The sequence below is a fragment of the Myxine glutinosa genome, chromosome 4 (genome assembly GCF_964187855.1).
Source record: "Myxine glutinosa chromosome 4, kmMyxGlut1.1, whole genome shotgun sequence".
NCBI lineage: Eukaryota > Metazoa > Chordata > Myxini > Myxiniformes > Myxinidae > Myxine > Myxine glutinosa.
The window spans coordinates 67,079,271-67,096,178 of record NC_136264.1 but is presented as its reverse complement, the minus strand read 5'-3'; the positions used below and the strand labels follow the sequence as shown (position 1 = coordinate 67,096,178).

Below are 16,908 nucleotides of genomic sequence, written 5' to 3'. Positions count from 1 at the left end.
CATCCGGTTCCCCATTTGTCCCATTTGGCCTTCCAATCGCTCACTATTCTTGTCCATAAGGGCCTTCATTTGTATTTTAAAAAAGGTTCAAATCCACCGGTGGCGCTGCTACGGTCACAGGCGCGGCAAAATTTGGTGCCGCTTCACCCACGTGCGCGAGGACGCCATTTTGTGCGTCTGATACTCCCTCAACCACATTGCCAATGTTCTCCTCTACTTCGTCCCTCTGATCCTGGGTTACTCCTAACCCCTCCTCTAGCTCACCCACCGGCATCCGATCGCCTTGACCAGCCATGGCGCGATTTCAAAATTCGGGTTTTTGTAAAACAACACAACAATTTCCAACTGCTTGTAATTTTGAGCGCGTTAAGCGCGCTTCGGGTCCGTATCTCACTCCCAGACACCAATTGTTACGGACGCGGTTAAAGATGTTATTTTGACCGAGCGGTGGTGTAACCGCGACCGAACAGTTATTCCCCGACTAATACCCGATTTGCCCCAAACTTTGGCCGGATCGCGCCACCGCTATTCAATCGGGAAAACTCTAAAGCGACCGAATACAAAGAGGAAGAAGACGTACAGAAGAGTAATTGGATTTATTATTTACACATATAAGTAGGAAGAAAGCAGTCACGTTTATTTACAGAAGATATTAGATACACAGTGCAACGCTAGCTTACCTACAGTCTTAATTAACCCAGGGACAGAACAAACAAGGACAGACTCACGCGGGGAATGATGATAGGACTGGCGGGAGATGGATGGCTGGCGGGATAGGGAGGTCCAACTCGTCCTGCAGCCGATCGACTCGTGGGTAGCCGCCGCTCCTTCGCGGCCCTGCTCCAAACTGCCGTCCAGGCCTCACGCTGCTGTGGCTGCAGTTTCGGTGGCTCCAGCTGCAGCAAATGCAGTTGCGGTGGCTCGAGCTGCAGTTCAACTCTGGACTTCTTGGTTGGACTCAACTCCTTGGACTCCCTCTCGTCTCTCGGTGAAGGCTCATCTCTTTTTGGAAACGCCCTGCCTGCGGGTTATATAGGCCCCACCCCTCAACCTTCGTGAACCTCCTCGATGTTTCTCTCCACACCCTCTCCAAGTCCAACCCCTTGTTCGTGGTTGGTTGAGTGGGGCTGACTCACTCCTCCCCTCTATGAGGAGGTGGGGACCCGCCTTTCTTCCCCAACCCTGCCTCGTGGTCAATGGCGGATGAAGAGAAAACCGCCCAAAATGCAGTTGGCAATGCGAATGGCAATTGACGAAAAGGGGGAATGGAAGTTTTGGGAGTGGGAATGAAGGGAATCTATCTCTTTCACTGGTGCAATGGAGTATTTCAATTAATGGGAGACACAGCCTTACCCTAAAACACATAATAAGATATAACTATCGAACAGGGGTATTCTATGATTGGCTGTGGTGTGGATGCTTTATGGACTAATTATGGGACGCCCTTTGACCTTTACACAGCTCCGGAGGCAGGAGGCGCAGAATAATAATAACAATAATAATAATACACACAATCAAAAAAAATACAGTCCTCATATCCGCAACAATATTATGGGAAAAAAAGTTAAAATAAAGTGTCTTACCTGTCTTTGTATTTGAGCATTATGTCTCCAAACCATCGAGGGTCGTGATGGAGGGTGGGCACTGTGTCGGTACGGCATCGTGTTTCACCAATTTCCGAGGCTTGTTTTTCATGAAGTGAGCCTGTTGATGAAATACAAACGATGACGGCTCGAAGCAAATAACACGATATCTTAAATGAACATACGTTTTGATGCTGAATTTGGTTGTTCCTAGGTTTTTCAACCATAAAGCACACGATCATTGACGATCTTTTCGTGGGTCAGGAATGCAAAAAAACGACTTCTGTGGGAAACTTTCTCGACGATTTGAACAGTTAAAAGCTTTGCAAATCGGCATCTTAAATGCTAGAATAACGTGTGATGAAACGCACACATTCTCGTCCGTCATTTGAGTTGTGCACCTGTGACGTCACGCAAATAGATGAGTGCTGGGATGGAGGAGGGTATCTCATTTGCATAATGGCAGTGAAAATAGTCCGATTTTAAAAACGATTATCTGGATTACTACTCTTCCCCCAATTTTTTTTTTTTGTGCTAATCGCAGTGGTTCCCAACCTTTTCTATGCCCCACACCCCTAGGAAATATTTGATTAATGTTAGCACCCCCTACAAAAGTAATATCACATTTGAAGATGAAGTCAAATTTTTTGAACCACAAATTGAACCACATACTATACTGTGGGTGAACAAATTGAACTAAAAAATAAGATTTTAACTCGGTGCATGAAATGCAAATATAAATTGAGCAATTAGATTCTAATTTATTCTGAAAAAAAATGAAACGGTAAAATCAATCCCAATTGTGAACATAAAATTAAATGTCTTTGTTCCTGCTTCTCTTTCATGATTTTGTCAAAACGTGGAACTTTCTTGCTGACTGCGATCCGCAGGTCTGCCTGTGGATTCAGGCGATTCCTGTATTTTGTCTTGATTGACAAAAGAGAACTGAATCAAGATTCACACAAGTATGTCGTTGCAAATGGAATGAGGACAAGGAGTGCTTTTCCACCAAGTCTTGGGAACATATCCAGTGCTGCACACCAAAACTCCTCCAAAGTCTTGCTTTCAAATTGCATTTCAAGAGCTCGATTTGTCCACAAATCAATAAGATCTTTCTTCAGTTCTTCATCATTTGACATTTTCTCCATATTGTAGGAATATGGATTCATGATCCATTCTTCTGAAATCTTTAGGTCTTCAGCAGCAAAATATCCACATTTCATGCACTGAACGATTCTGACAGCATTTTCAAATGAGCCACCATTTCTTCATGCACAGTAGGAGTTATGGATCCAGCATCATCAACCATCTCTTCAAGTGAAGGAAAATATGAGAGATTGCCTCTTTCCATCCTTTGACGCCAAAGACGAAACTTTTCTTTGAAGGCATTCAAGTTTTCACAAGCCTTCAATATGTTTATCCCTTTTCCTTGAAGAGAAACACTCGGGTCATTCATACGAGTGAAAATGTCAGCTAAGTAAGCCAACATTTGGGCGAATTGCTGTGATTCCAATGCCCCCAACCAGATCACATTCACACTCTTCCAGAAAAACTTTGATTTATTTCCGCAGTTCAAAGAAGCGGGTTAAAGCTTGTCCTCGTGACAACCAACGGACTTCTGTGTGGAAAAGCAAAACTGAATGCTCACTTCCCAAATCTTCACAAAATGATTTGAAGATGAGATGGTTCAAAGCTCGCCCCCTGATCCAGTTGATGATCTTCACACAAGTATCAAGGACTTTCTTCACATTTGGAGGCAATGTTTTTGATGCCAAAGCATGCCGATGAAGAAAACAATGGGGAACTTGCAAGTCTGGAATTTCCTTTTTCATCAATACAGAAAAGCCAGATTTATTTCCAAGCATTGGTCAGGAGGTGCCCCGTCAGTGCACACAGAACCAATGACTTTGATATCTAAATCATGTTTGGCAAAGAAGTCTTTCACCAGCTGCATCACATCCTTTGCAGTTGTGCTTGTTTTCCAATCTTCACAAAACAGGAAATCTTCATTCACAGCACCATCATTGACATACCTCACTAATGTGATGAGTTGACAACAACTGGAGACATTAGTTGACTCATCCAACTGAATAGAGATTTTAAGAGGACTAGCTCTGATATCTGAGATGACTTGGTCCAAAATATCTTCACTCAAATCACTGATTCGGTTGTGAATGACAGTATTTGATATGGGCACCTGTTCAAAAAAATTTCTTGCTTCTTTGCCCAGGATAGTCGTTGCCATTTCCAGTGCACAAGGCTTGATGAGATATTCTGCAATTGAAGACCACAGAATTATAACCAGGCTGTCACATTTTTGTCATTTCGAGAAAAACGTGAAAAATATTTTGAAAAACGTGAAAAACGGGGGAAAAAAATAAAATGTGACTTAGCCTGGTTATAATTCTATGGTCTTCAATTGTATGGGGCTTCTTGGATTTGGCCACTGCATATGCCACTTGGTATGAAGCAAGAAGTAGTGGTTTTTCAAAAGAAACGAAACCCAACTTTGGAAGAGTTCCTACAGAATCAAAACGAGCTCTTTTGATTTTCAATGACCCAACATCATGTCCTTCAACATCAGCTCCGCCATGCTTGTTCTTGAAGTGCTCTTGAAGCTTGGGTGGTTTCAGATTTAAGTTGGAAAACACAACGCTACAAAGAGTGCACTGGGGTTTTTGCAAGCCATCATTTCCCGTTATGCAAGTGAAACCAAAGCGCACATAGTCATCATTCCATTTCCTTCTTTTTGATATGATGAAGGGTTAATCTGCAAAACAGACAGAGAAAAATATGAGAAAAAATATTAAAATATGGAAAAAGTATACAATGGCGTATGCAGGTTACAACAAGTTGCTACACGATCAGAGTTTGTGCTGAAAAAAGACAAAAAAATGAATAAAGTATACGGAGTGGAACATGTTTGACTATTGGTTTGGGTTTGAGACGTTGTTTGCAGTGGCGTGCGGTGATTTTTCGTCACGGGGAAGCAATTAAGCTACACATAAAAAACTAGAACGCCACTCAGTAGAGTGCATACTCCCGCCGTGGGTGGCCGCTGCTGAGCCCTATCTTCCAATGGTAAAAAATCCTTCAAGAAATTCCTGGATCCGGAACAATATCCTGAGCTTCACCAAAAACGAATCAATTCTTCCTCATCCCAAGGGCAATCATCCCACCAACTTTCATCCAAATCCGTTCAGAACTTTTCCAGATATCTTGTTCACGAACACACGGACGGACACGATCGAATGCATTACTCCCTGGCGGGAATAAAGACTTTAAAGTTTTATGTCATGTTCAAAAGACACTGGCAGATGGCTGAGTGATGACTCGTGACACACGACGACAAGGACACAAGCCACTCTTTGTCGCACCCCCAGATATTGCTTCTCTCACCCCTGGGGGTGCGGGCACCCCAGGTTGGGAACCCCTATGCTAATGTAATGGGTCAGGTATAGATCATCCTCTTAAACATACGTATATCTTCTAAAACCGTCAAGATTTTGTCCCTTTATGGACTAAAGTGATCGACAATATTTAGGAAAAGGCAACATGAATTTTTTTTTTTTTTTTTGGATACTGAATCGAGGCTCGTGAAAGAGCTAACATTTACTTCACAAACAAATCAACCAGACAAACAAAATATATAAAAAGAGGGAGCGGAAGACAAGATGGGGAGAGAAGGGGAAGCACACAAACACAACATTTGAGAGCAGGGAGATGTGTGGGAGGGAGAGGGCTTGGGGGGAGACTAATTAGAATTAGTAATGTTTTGCTTTTTTGACGTGTTCATCATACTTCCCCCCCCCCCCCCAATATCTATATCATTCTCGACGTAGTTCGAAGTAAAAAAAAAAAATCGTTTTAGTACGCGTCATGGCGCCCATGGCGGTGTTGTTAGTAGCAGTGTCGTGTTTAAAGCCAGGACGCGTTGCTCCGTTTTCTTCACCCTTCACAGTGACAGTTATAACGCGTTTTAGTATTATTGTTTTTTGGTAAATAATTTAATTCCGTTTTGAATACGATTCCAATAAACCTTTCGCTGTACTGTATTTGCTTTGTGTTTGTGTGGCGACTTTTGTTACTTAAACTTTATAAAGCCAAGGTTCCACACTTCGTTTTTCTTTTAAAGATCAGGAAGTCGATGACCTGAAAAGAAAAGAAAATAATAATCGTTCTGGTGATTAACGGTTCGTAATGGCAGCTGCCCTGTCAGCGTGTGGGGAAGCAGGTAAATGATTGTGCGAAGGTGTGCGAAATGCTTATATCCATGTGCTATTACAACGCTGGTTGGTGGTTTATTTGTGTAATCGTTCCATATTTATATCCCACACGTGTTTCGCAGATGAACTGCGATTGCCAGTTGCTTCACATGGGGATTCCAGGTATACGTGACTAAACGAGGAGCCTCCAGGTGGCTTTTAAACACCAGACATCATGTGTCGGTGTCACTGGATGATTGTGGTTTTAATTTTTCTACATTGAATTACCTCCTCGTTTGCTGCAGACAGGACGTTTTGCTCGGTCAGGAAAAAGTTGGTGTCGAAGAGATCAAACAAGAACTTGATTATTATCAGGTACGTCCTTTAAATTGTGCTGTGTTCTATTTGAAGGGAATTTCTGAACAATTGAAATCGCGATAAGACGAGGAACCCCGCACGCTACCCACCTCAAGCAAGGTTGAAAGATGGCAAAAAGTTCCATCATTGACCCGATATCAAATTTATAATCAAATTGTCTTTGACGTTTTGACCTCTGTGACCTTTAGTCCCCGCCCGCTGGGCATGGGAAGGGAAGGGGGGGGGGGGGCGGGTAGGAGAGGTATAAAACATATGGACACTGCCAGGACTTCCAGGAAAGAAGTTGGAATTTCAAACAAGGTGGATCTGGGGTGAATTAGCGGGGGTAGAAAAGATCAAGGTTTTGGATGGGGAAAGATAAGAGATGGTGGTGAACAGCTGTTTTAAAGACCTGGAGGGAGGAGTGGGATTGAAGGGAGTGTGGGAGTTTGTTCCAGAGGCGGGAGAAAAGAGGATTGAAAGAGTGAAGGTGAGCAGAGAGCCGAGATTTCGGGAGTTTAACCATCAGAGGGTGGCTGGCAGATCTTGTGCGACCTGTAGGAATATTTGGGGGACAGAGCACAGAGAGAGCTGGGGGAGCAAGGCCGGAGAGGAGTCTGTAGAAGACAGAAAGACCACCTACCTGCCTGCGGTGAGTGAGTGAAAGGCCCTCGGAGTTAGCTTCATCGCGGGAGATTCCAATGATTCTGAAAGCTTTGGTTTCAACAGCGTGAAGCCGAGCCAGGTGTGAGGCAGGAGCACCGGCCCATAGGGGAGAACAGTATTCCATTGAGCTGCGGATGAAAGCCTTGTATGTGGTGAGGAGCTCAGGTGTGCCGAGGAAGGACTTCGCACGACGGAGGATGCCCAGTCGGCGACTGGCTTTGGAGGCAATGCAGTGCTGATTGATGAAATGCCTGTCCCAACACTTCTGCGGACGGGAATGTGCGTCCTGAGTCGAGGGCGAGGGGACGAGTTTTTAGCTGGCGTCCTCCATGTTTGAGCTGATTTGGCTTTGGTTCTTCGCACGACTAGATGATTACATAGTCTGAGTCAGCAGCAGTCTTGTAATGGACGACTTGTCCAAGTTGAATTGTAAATTACAAGAATGTTCACAACGGGTCCTGAGTGTCCTGGGTCCTCAATTTGTGAGAGGGTAGGTGACGGGAGGGATGATATTTATTTAACTTTTTAATACCTGCATGATGATTGCTTTGCATGTTACTTTTTGTTTTGGAAATGGAGGAAAAGTTGCAGCAGCAGATGCTGTGGTGTACAACAGTGCATTTCAAAATGTATGAACAATTGTATTTTCTGGTTTTATAGTTGGTGTTGTTGCTGGTCTTTTAGAGATTGATGCAGCCTGTTCAGCCGTTTTATTTGAATATTAAATTTTAAACTTGATACCTTGGTGTGTAATGATATAAAGTGATTATGCCTCCAGTTCATAATGCAATTTGTGTCAATAAAATAGTTTAAATGTAAAAAAAAAGACGTCGTCAATATACATTGAACTCTTTTAAAAGTTTCGGTTCTGGCAAAGTAGTTCTTTGGCCAGGGTTACAATTCTACACTGGTCCAAACCCAACACAGGATACTCAAATGGTTGCGAAGGGCTTGGAATTTGTTTGGGGTGCTGGCAATAACTCGCCGCCTCTTCACAATACTCCGAGGCATCTTTAATGTCCACCAACTAATGCCAGCTGATGTGACATCCAGCTTCATGTCCATCTGACGGAGGGCGCATGCGTTGAAGATGCAACCCCGTGCATGCGAAACACCAGGATGGCTAATTGAAATACAACATCTTCGTGCACTTGTAATCCTCAGCGTCATCCAGTCGTTGCTATGAGAATTATTTAATTTCTAAAGTGATTCTTCACCATTGGGAGATGGGGCCAAAAATGATACATAGCAGGATATCTCAAAAAGTTATGGATGGATTTGGACGAAACTTGTTGGATAGGATGTGTGTGTGACAAGGACGAATCAATTCAATTTTGGTGAAGATCCGGGCTACGGATCCAGCTTGTAGAATTTTTAACGTGATTCTTTTAAAGTGATTGAGCCTGGTGTTGGCTTAGCGGTTAGGGTGCCGGCTTGGGATCCCAGAATCCTGAGTTTGAATCCCGGTCGATCGCTGAATTAATGCCACGGGGGGGGGGGGGGGGGGGGGGTTGACTCAGCCTGTCATCCTTCCGAGGTCGGCAAATTGAGTACCAGGTTGCTGGGATGAATGATCCCGGTGTGTTCCTCAATTTAAGAGGCGACTAAGGGTTGGCACCAGGAAGGGCATCCGGCCATAAAAACATTGCCTCAAACAGGGAACCATGATTGTCATGGGGCCCGCCAGGCTAACCCCTGCTCTAGCGGGGAAAAATGGCCTTAAAAAACGATCATTCATTCATTCATTCTTCACCATTGAATGATATGGCCTACCAGGCGGAGGTATGGCCCTCCGCATGCGAAGCGAAAAGCGAGGTTAAGCAATTGGTTGATATCCATCTGTTGGTCCGTCCATCCGTTTGCCTTATCAGTTTATTCTCGAGGGACAACGTATTTAAATTGAATGTTATATTTTGAACACAAATCGGAGAATGAATAAAAAGACAAGTCTGTTTTAAAGTACCTTGGCTTACAATTCATGCTAACCGCACATGTGCAGAGAGGAGTCGGATAATATTTTTACTCTGCCTGCCTGGCACTCAAACAAAATGGAAAATCATTGCAAACAGTAAAACTTACTGCTTTTAATAGTGTTATAAAGGACAAAAACAACAGGCACAAATAACTAAAGTAAAGTTTCAGACAGGGTGATGTAGTATAAGATTGTGGAAAATCCTGGAATTTTTTAATGTATATACCTTTAAATCTCTTAAAATTGAATTATATATTTGAACACTGTATAAAACACATCACCTTCATAATACGGTACTTCCAAGAACTCCCAGTTTTGCAGAGGTGTGTTCAGGTACCAAGTTTCTTGTAGAGTGCTTGCCAAGTGGCTTAAGCACTCCATTCGAGTGTTCAGTTATGAAGCCGCCAGTTCGATGAACTTGAGCAGAATTAATAAATGTGTTTGACTTTTACAATCTTTATTTGATTTAAATTTAATTATATACTTGAGGACTGTAGTACAGGGTGTCCCAGTTAACGTTGTTTCGTTACAACTTCTATACCAATTATATACCAAGGCTTCACAGAACGTCATGATTATTTATCACGATTACGTCGTCATGCCATGTAAATGTCATAGAAAGTCTTCGGTGCTGTTACGAAATCAATATAGAAAAGGGGGCAGAGCAGCAAGCAGGCAACCATTGATGCTTTTTCCGGGAGGGGCAAACAGTCATTTTGGGGGCAGACTACAGAAGCCTTCACGTCATAGCAGAGGAAGGACCCTCCAGATCTCAGTGACTCGCCACCCTCCCACTCTCCTTGGGGGAAAATGCTGTTCTGTGGGAAAAAATTCCTCATTCCTCATGTCCCGTGGGGAGAATAATGTAGTCAGGTTCACTATGTTTTTTCGTTCAAAATCATGGTAGATTAGCAAACCTATACATTTTTGGAAACGTTATTACATGGAAAATCTGAAAATCAATGTTTACATTTGCCAATTCCGACCAATTCGATTCGACCAATTCGACCATTCGACCATTCGACCAATTCGATTTGCCAATCAATTTGACCGACCTTTGCTTGTGTGGAACGGACTGTGAAAACGATGCGGACTATATTGTCGGATACGACACACAGGACAGTGATGACGAACTCTAAATGGCATATTCTGTAATCGTGTATGTTTGATGCCATTGACTGCCTGTGTATATTTTGTCATTGACTGCCTGTGTAGATGTGAAGTTATACTGACTGCATGTGTATATATGATTTTGCTGACTGCCTGTGTATGTTTGGTGATATGAATTATTGTGACACATTTTGATGTTATTAACTGCCTGTACAAAATGATAACATGTATTCGATTATGCAACTTATCGCGAATATAAAGACAGTATTTTGCAATTCAAAACCTTTGATTCGTGTCTTACCATTCCCCATAGCACTAATTTGATACTTTCATTGGATTCCTTGTCCCTGAAAATATAGGTTTAGTATATTTTAAAAAGTTTTTAGGGTAATTAGAGGCAGAAATAGAACAAAATATGTATTTTACAGTGGCCATTTTGAAAATCCAAAATGGCCGCCATACAGGTATTCTCCAAATGTAAACATTGATTTTTAGTTTCCTTATGCTAAAACCTTTCCAAAAATGTATAGGTTTGCTAATCTACCATGATTTTGAACGAAATATCATTTATTGACATAGTGAACCTGACTAATGTGTGAAATGGTGGTCGAGTGCTGGAGCGAAGCCTGTATTAATGAGGTGTGAATTATGGTGTGAATGGGTAATTCACTCTCGAAGTCCGATTTCCTGCAATGGATCCATCTAATATCGTTTCACTTAATGATTAACATAACGACGTCAACCAAGGACCAAGTGTACACAAATAGTCTGTCGTAATACTTCCAAAAACCTCCAGATTTAGTACTTCAATTAAAATAAAGGTTCATTGGGGGGTAGTGTATAAGGGTGCTTTTAGGGACTGCTTCTGGATTACTTCAATAGCACTAAACTTTCCGATTTTTAAAATATTTATTTATTATTATTATGATTTTTTTAATACTCACTTTACTTTACTTAGGATTGAAAGACATGTTCCACTTATTTGACCAGTTTATGATTTTATCCAGGTCTGCAGAGAGTCAAGAGGCCGCTGCCTGCCGATCTGAGGGTTGAGATATGGAGAGGCAGAGGCTGGAGTCATCAGCAAACAGATAGAGAGAGAGTTGGAGAGATCATAAATGAAGAATAGAAAAAGCACAGGGCCCAGAACTCCAGCCTGGACAGGAAGGGGAGATGACAGAATTCCATTTAGAGCCACACATTGACTACAACAGGAGAGGAAGTCCGCAAGCCATGCATGGAAATTTCCAAGGACACCATACGAGGAGAGTTTGGTGAGCAGGGTGGAGTGCCAAACCGTATCAAAGGCATGAGATGAGATGTCAAGGGAGATGGCTCTGATTTCCTGTTTGGCATTGAGGAGCTTTTATTTATTTATTTATTTATTATTAATACAGGATCGAGGCTCGTGAAAGAGCTAACATTTATCACACAAAAAATCAAACGGACACACAAAACATATAATAAGGGGAGTGGTAGACAAGATGGGAAGAGAAGGGGAAGCACCAAATCACAACATTTGAGAGCAGGGACATCGGGAGATCTGTGGGAGGGAGAAGGCTTGGGGGGGAGGAGGTGTGGGAGAGGTTAAAAAAAAAACACATGGACACTGCTAGGACTTCCAGCAAAGAAGTCGGTATTTAAAAAAAGTGGATCTGGGGTGAATTAACGGGGGTAGAAAAGATCAAGGTTTTGGATGGGGGAAGATAAGAGATGGTGGTGAACAGCTGTTTTAAAGACCTGGAGGGAGGAGTGGGATTGAAGAGAGTGCGGGAGTTTGTTCCAGAGGTGGGAGAAAAGAGGAATGAAGGCGTGAAGGTGAGCAGAGAGTCTTGATTTTGGCAGTTTAACCATAAAAGGGTTGCAGGCAGATCTTGTGCGACCTGTAGGAATATATGGGGGACAGAGCCCAGAGAGAGCTGGGGGTGCTAGGCCGGTGAGGAGTTGGTCGAAGACAGAAAGACCACCAACCTGCCTGCGGTGAGTAAGTGAAAGGCCCTCGGAGGTAGCTTCATCGCGGGAGATTCCAATGATTCTGAATTTTTTATATTTTTTTGTGTACAGAGTCAAGACTCGTGAAAGAGCTAACATTTATCAAACAAACAAATCAAACAAACAAGCAAACAAAGTATATAAAAAGGGGAGCGGTCGACAAGATGGGGAGAGAAGGGGAGGAAGCACACAAACACAACATTTGAGAGTAGGGACATCGGGAGATGTTTTTGGAGGGGAGGGCCTGGGGGGAGGCAGGATAGGTATAAAACGCAAGGACACCAAGGACTTCCAGGAAAGAAGTCAAAAGTCACCTCAAAAAAGTGGATTTGGGGTGAAATTAGCGGGGGCAGAAAAGATCAAGGTTTTGGATTGGGGAAGATAAGAGATGGTGGTGAACAGCCGTTTTAAAGACCTGGAGGGAGGAGTGGGATTGAAGAGAGTGAGGGAGTTTGTTCCAGAGGTGGGAGAAAAGAGGAATGAAGTAGTGAAGGTGAGTAGAGAGTCTTGATTTTGGCAGTTTAACCATAAGAGGGTTGCAGGCAGATCTTGTGCGACCTGCAGGAATATTTGGGGGACAGAGCTCAGAGAGAGCTGGGGGAGCAAGGCTGGAGAGGAGTCGTTAGAAGACGGAAAGACCACTAACCTGCCTGCCGTGATTAAGTGAAAGGCCCTCGGAGATAGCGTCATCGCGGGAGATTCCAATGATGTTGAACGCTTTGGTTTCAACAGCGTGAAGACGAGCTAGGTGTGAGGCAGGAGCACCAGCTTAGAGGGGAGAGCAGTACTCCATTGAGCTGCGGATGAAAGCCTTGTATGTGGTGAGGAGCTCAGGTGTGCCAAGGAAGGACTTCGCACGACGGAGGATGCCCAGTCGGCGACTGGCTTTGGAGGCCAGCTTGGAAATGTGGTTTTCCCAGGAAAGATCATGGCAGATAGTGAGACCCAAAAGCTTGAGTGACAGAACGTCTTGGAGAGGATTATTCAGAAAGTAGATGGGAGGGTTGTCCAGTCGGTCTTTTCGGAGAGACATCGTAAGAGTGTGAGATTTGTCAGGATTGAAAGACATGTTCCACTTGTTTGCCCAGTCTGTGATTTTGTCCAGGTCTGCAGAGAGTGAGGAGGCTGCAGACTGCCGATCTGTGGGGTGAGGAATGGAGCAGCAGAGAGTGGAGTCATCAGCAAAGAGATAGAGAGGATTTTCAAGAGAGTCAGAGAGATCATTGATGAAGACCAGAAAAAGCACAGGGCCTAGAACACTGCCTTGGGGAACTACAGCCTGAACAGGAACAGGAAGAGGAGATGAGAGAAACCCATTCAGGGCCACATGTTGACGACTAGAGAGGAAGTCCACCAGCCATGCGTGGAGATTTCCATGGATACCAAAGGAGGAGAGTTTGGTGAGCAGAGCGGGGTGCCAGACCGTATCGAAGGCACGTGATATGTCGAGGGAGACGGCTCTAATTTCCTGTTTAGCATTGAGGACCTCCATCCATTGTTGAGACAGCAGAAGCAGCATGTCCAGAGTAGAGTGACCTGGTCTGAAACCAAATTGATGATCAGAGATCAAGCCATTGGAGAAGAGGAAAGATTTCATATCCGAAGCAATGATGGATTCCATGACTTTGCTGATAATTGGGAGAAGGCTGATTGGTCTGTAGTTGCTAGGATCTGTTTTTGCACCTTTTTTGTGCAAAGCGGTGATGTTGGCTGATTTCCAAGCAGATGGCAGTTGACCTTGAGCAAAAGAGAGGGTGAAGAGAACAGAGAGAGGGAGTGAAAGAGTGGAAGAACAGGATTTTCGGACCCATGGGCTGATGCCGTCAGGTCCAATTGCAGAATCAGAGTCGAGGGTTGACAGAAACTTTTGCACCTTGTCAGGAGGAAAGGACACGGAGTCCTGGAGCAGCTGGGTACGACTGGGTATGGTGGGTACAGAGAGGGATGGGTTTGGGACACAAGATTTAGAGGCAAACACAGAGTTGAGGCATTCAGCTTTTTCACGTGCGGAGTCAGCTGTGTAGCCGTTTGAGGTAAGGGAGGGGATGGAGGGGGAACAAACACCAGAAACGGATTTGACCAGACGCCACCAGGATTTGGAAGAGGGAGACAGATAAGAGAGTTCGGTCTTGAGAACGGAGAGATATTGTTTCCTGGCTCTCCTGAGGGTGGACACACACTTGTTTCGGGCTTTGTGAAAGGAAATGAGATTTCCTTCCGTTGGATTTTTGGTTTCAACAGCGTGAAGACGAGCTAGGTGTGAGGCAGGAGCACCAGCCCAGAGGGGAGAACAGTATTCCATTGAGCTGCGGATGAAAGCCTTGGATGTGGTGAGGAGCTCAGGTGTGCCAAGGAAGGACTTCGCACGAGGGAGGATGCCCAGTCGGCGACTGGCTTTGGAGGCCAGATTTGAAATGTGGTTTTCCCAGGAAAGATCATGGCAGATAGTGAGACCCAAAAGCTTGAGTGACAGAGCTTCTTGGAGAGGATTGTTCAGAAAGTGGATGGGAGGGTTGTCCAGCCGGTCTTTTCGGAGAGACATAGTAAGAGTGTGAGATTTGTCAGGATTGAAAGACATGTTCCACTTGTTTGACCAATCTTTGATTTTGTCCAGGTCTGCAGAGAGTGAGGAGGCTGCAGACTGCCGATCTGAGGGATGAGGAATGGAGCGGCAGAGAGTGGAGTCATCAGCAAAGAGATAGAGAGGATTTTCAAGAGAGTCAGAGAGATCATTGATGAAGACCAGAAAAAGCCCAGGGCCTAGAACACTGCCTTGGGGAACTCCAGCCCGAACAGGAAGGGGAGATGAGAGAACCCCATTCAGGGCCACACGTTGATTACGACTTAAGAGGAAGTCAGCAAGCCATGCATGGACGTTTCCATGGATACCATAGGAGGAGAGTTTGGTGAGCAGAGCGGGGTGCCAGATCGTATCGAAGGCACGTGATATGTCAAGGGAGACCGCTCTAATTTCCTGTTTGGCATTGAGGAACTCCATCCATTGTTAAGACAGCAGAAGCAACATGATTGATTGATCAGCATGATTGATTGATTGAGCAGCATGATTGATCAGAGCTCCATCCATTGTTGAGACAGCAGAAGCAGAATGTCCAGAGTAGAGTGGCCTGGTCTGAATCCAAATTGATGATCAGAGATCAAGCCATTGGAGAAGAGAAAGGATTTCGTATCGGAATCAATGATGGATTCCATGACATTTCTGATGATTGGGAGCAGGCTGATTGGTCTGTAGTTGCAAGGATCTGCTTTTGCACCTTTTTTGTGTAAAGCGGTAATGTTGGCTGTTTTCCAAGAAGATGGCAGATGACGACCTTGAGCAAAAGAGAGGTGAAGATAATCGAGAGAGGGTATGGTAGAGCGACAGAGCAGGATTTTAGGACCCATGAGCTGATGCCGCCTTGTCCAGTTGCAGAATCAGAGTTGAGGTTTGACAAAATCTTCTCCACCTTGTCAGGAGAGAAGGACACAGAGTCCAGGAGCAGCTGCCTATGATTGGGTAAGGTGGGTACAGAGAGAGACGGGTTTGGGACACAAGATTTTATGGCAAACGCAGAGTTGAGGCATTCAGCTTTTTCACGTGCAATGCCAGCTGTGTAGCCATTTGAGGTAAGGGAGGGGATGGAGGGGAACAAACACCAGAAACGAATTTGACCAGATGCCAGGATTTGGAGGAGGGAGACAGGTTTGAGAGTTCAGTCTTGAGAGTAGAGAGATAGTGTTTCCTGGCTCTCCTGAGGGTAGACGCACACTTGTTCCGAGCTTTGTGGAAGGAACAGAGATTACCTTCAGTTGGATTTGCTGTCCATGAGGTGAACGCAAGTTGTTTCATGGCATCTGCCTCCCCACAAGATTCAGTGTACCATGGGTGGGGGGAAGGATATGACTACTGAAGATGAGATGGGATGAATCTGTGCATGAGAGAGAGCAGTTTGCTTTGGAAGAATTCCCAGGATGAGTTGATGTCAGAGGCAGTAGAGATTGGAGACCAGTCCAGATGATTGATGGCTGCTTGAAGACCGTGCCAGTCGGCCTGAGTGAAATGCCAGACTCGTCGATGCTGAGGAGGCTCTCTGAGAATGGCCAGTGAGAAGTCCACTTTAACAAGCAAATGATCAGATGAACTGATTGCAGCAGAAGAAAAACAGCAGACATTTGCAGGGAAGTAAGTCATAACCAAATCAAGAAGAAATGATGTTTTTGTGTTTATTCGTTTATGCATTCAGACCCTGCAGGAACCAGTACACCCAAACTTTTTATGGCTTCCTCTTTCATCCAGAGGAAGGTTGAGGGCTATGTTGGGATAAAAAATTGACCCCAGATAATTTGCCTTCAGGCCTCGATCAGGTCTTGTGCTTATACACTGCCTGGATTTTTCTCCCCAAGAGCGATCAAGTAATATGTGTTATGAAGATTGTATGTTGAGGTTGTCGTGATTTGCTGTCAACAATACAAATTTAATTATCATATTGTTTACATGTGTGCCTGTTATAAAAAAGATTGGTTTACACAGGTTTATTGCAACACTTCCTTGTTCATGCCTCAAGTGAATGCTTGGGTTTTCTGCGGGAGTGATCGAGTAATATGTTTTGTTTGCAAAGCCCAATATTGGTTATTCATCCGAAACTATAATGCCAACCTTCCCCACCTTCTCATGCAGGAAATATTTAAACACATACTCGTATTTCATTGAATTTCTCCAGGCAATCCATACTAGTACTTCAGCCAGTATTTTACATTGGTTTTTATCTTTTGGCACAAGTAGAATGACTAGATTATTTGCTCACTGTCCTGTTTGTACCCTTCAGGGTCGTGCTGTGGAAATGCAGTTACGGTTGAACCAGGTGGCTGAAGAAAATGAAAGGTATGGACCGTATAGTTATCAATATGGTTTCCCGTCTCTCCCCAGAAAAGAGATTGGCTTGTTTTACTTTCTTTACCATCTGCGCACTTGTGTCTTGCTGTAGCCTCCCATTTCAAGTCCCATATACATTAATTTGGCCAGGCG

At 44.2% G+C, this 16,908-nt stretch overlaps 1 protein-coding gene across 4 annotated transcripts in view; it reads left to right on the top strand.

Moving 5' to 3' along the window:
• SCLT1 (sodium channel and clathrin linker 1) overlaps positions 1-16,908 on the top strand; it is a 52,206-nt gene that overhangs the window by 10,678 nt on the left and 24,620 nt on the right. Inside the window, exons 1-4 of one of the 4 annotated variants that reach the window (XM_068112461.2) lie at positions 5,588-5,817; positions 5,932-5,971; positions 6,094-6,163; positions 16,709-16,764. In XM_068112461.2, coding sequence (XP_067968562.2) covers positions 5,784-5,817; positions 5,932-5,971; positions 6,094-6,163; positions 16,709-16,764 — 200 coding nt within the window. In that variant the 5' untranslated portion in view covers positions 5,588-5,783. Of the gene's footprint in view, positions 1-5,587; positions 5,818-5,867; positions 6,001-6,093; positions 6,164-16,708; positions 16,765-16,908 lie in introns of those variants that run through there. The other 3 variants (XM_068112464.2, XM_068112463.2, XM_068112465.2) reach the window with 3 other exon arrangements.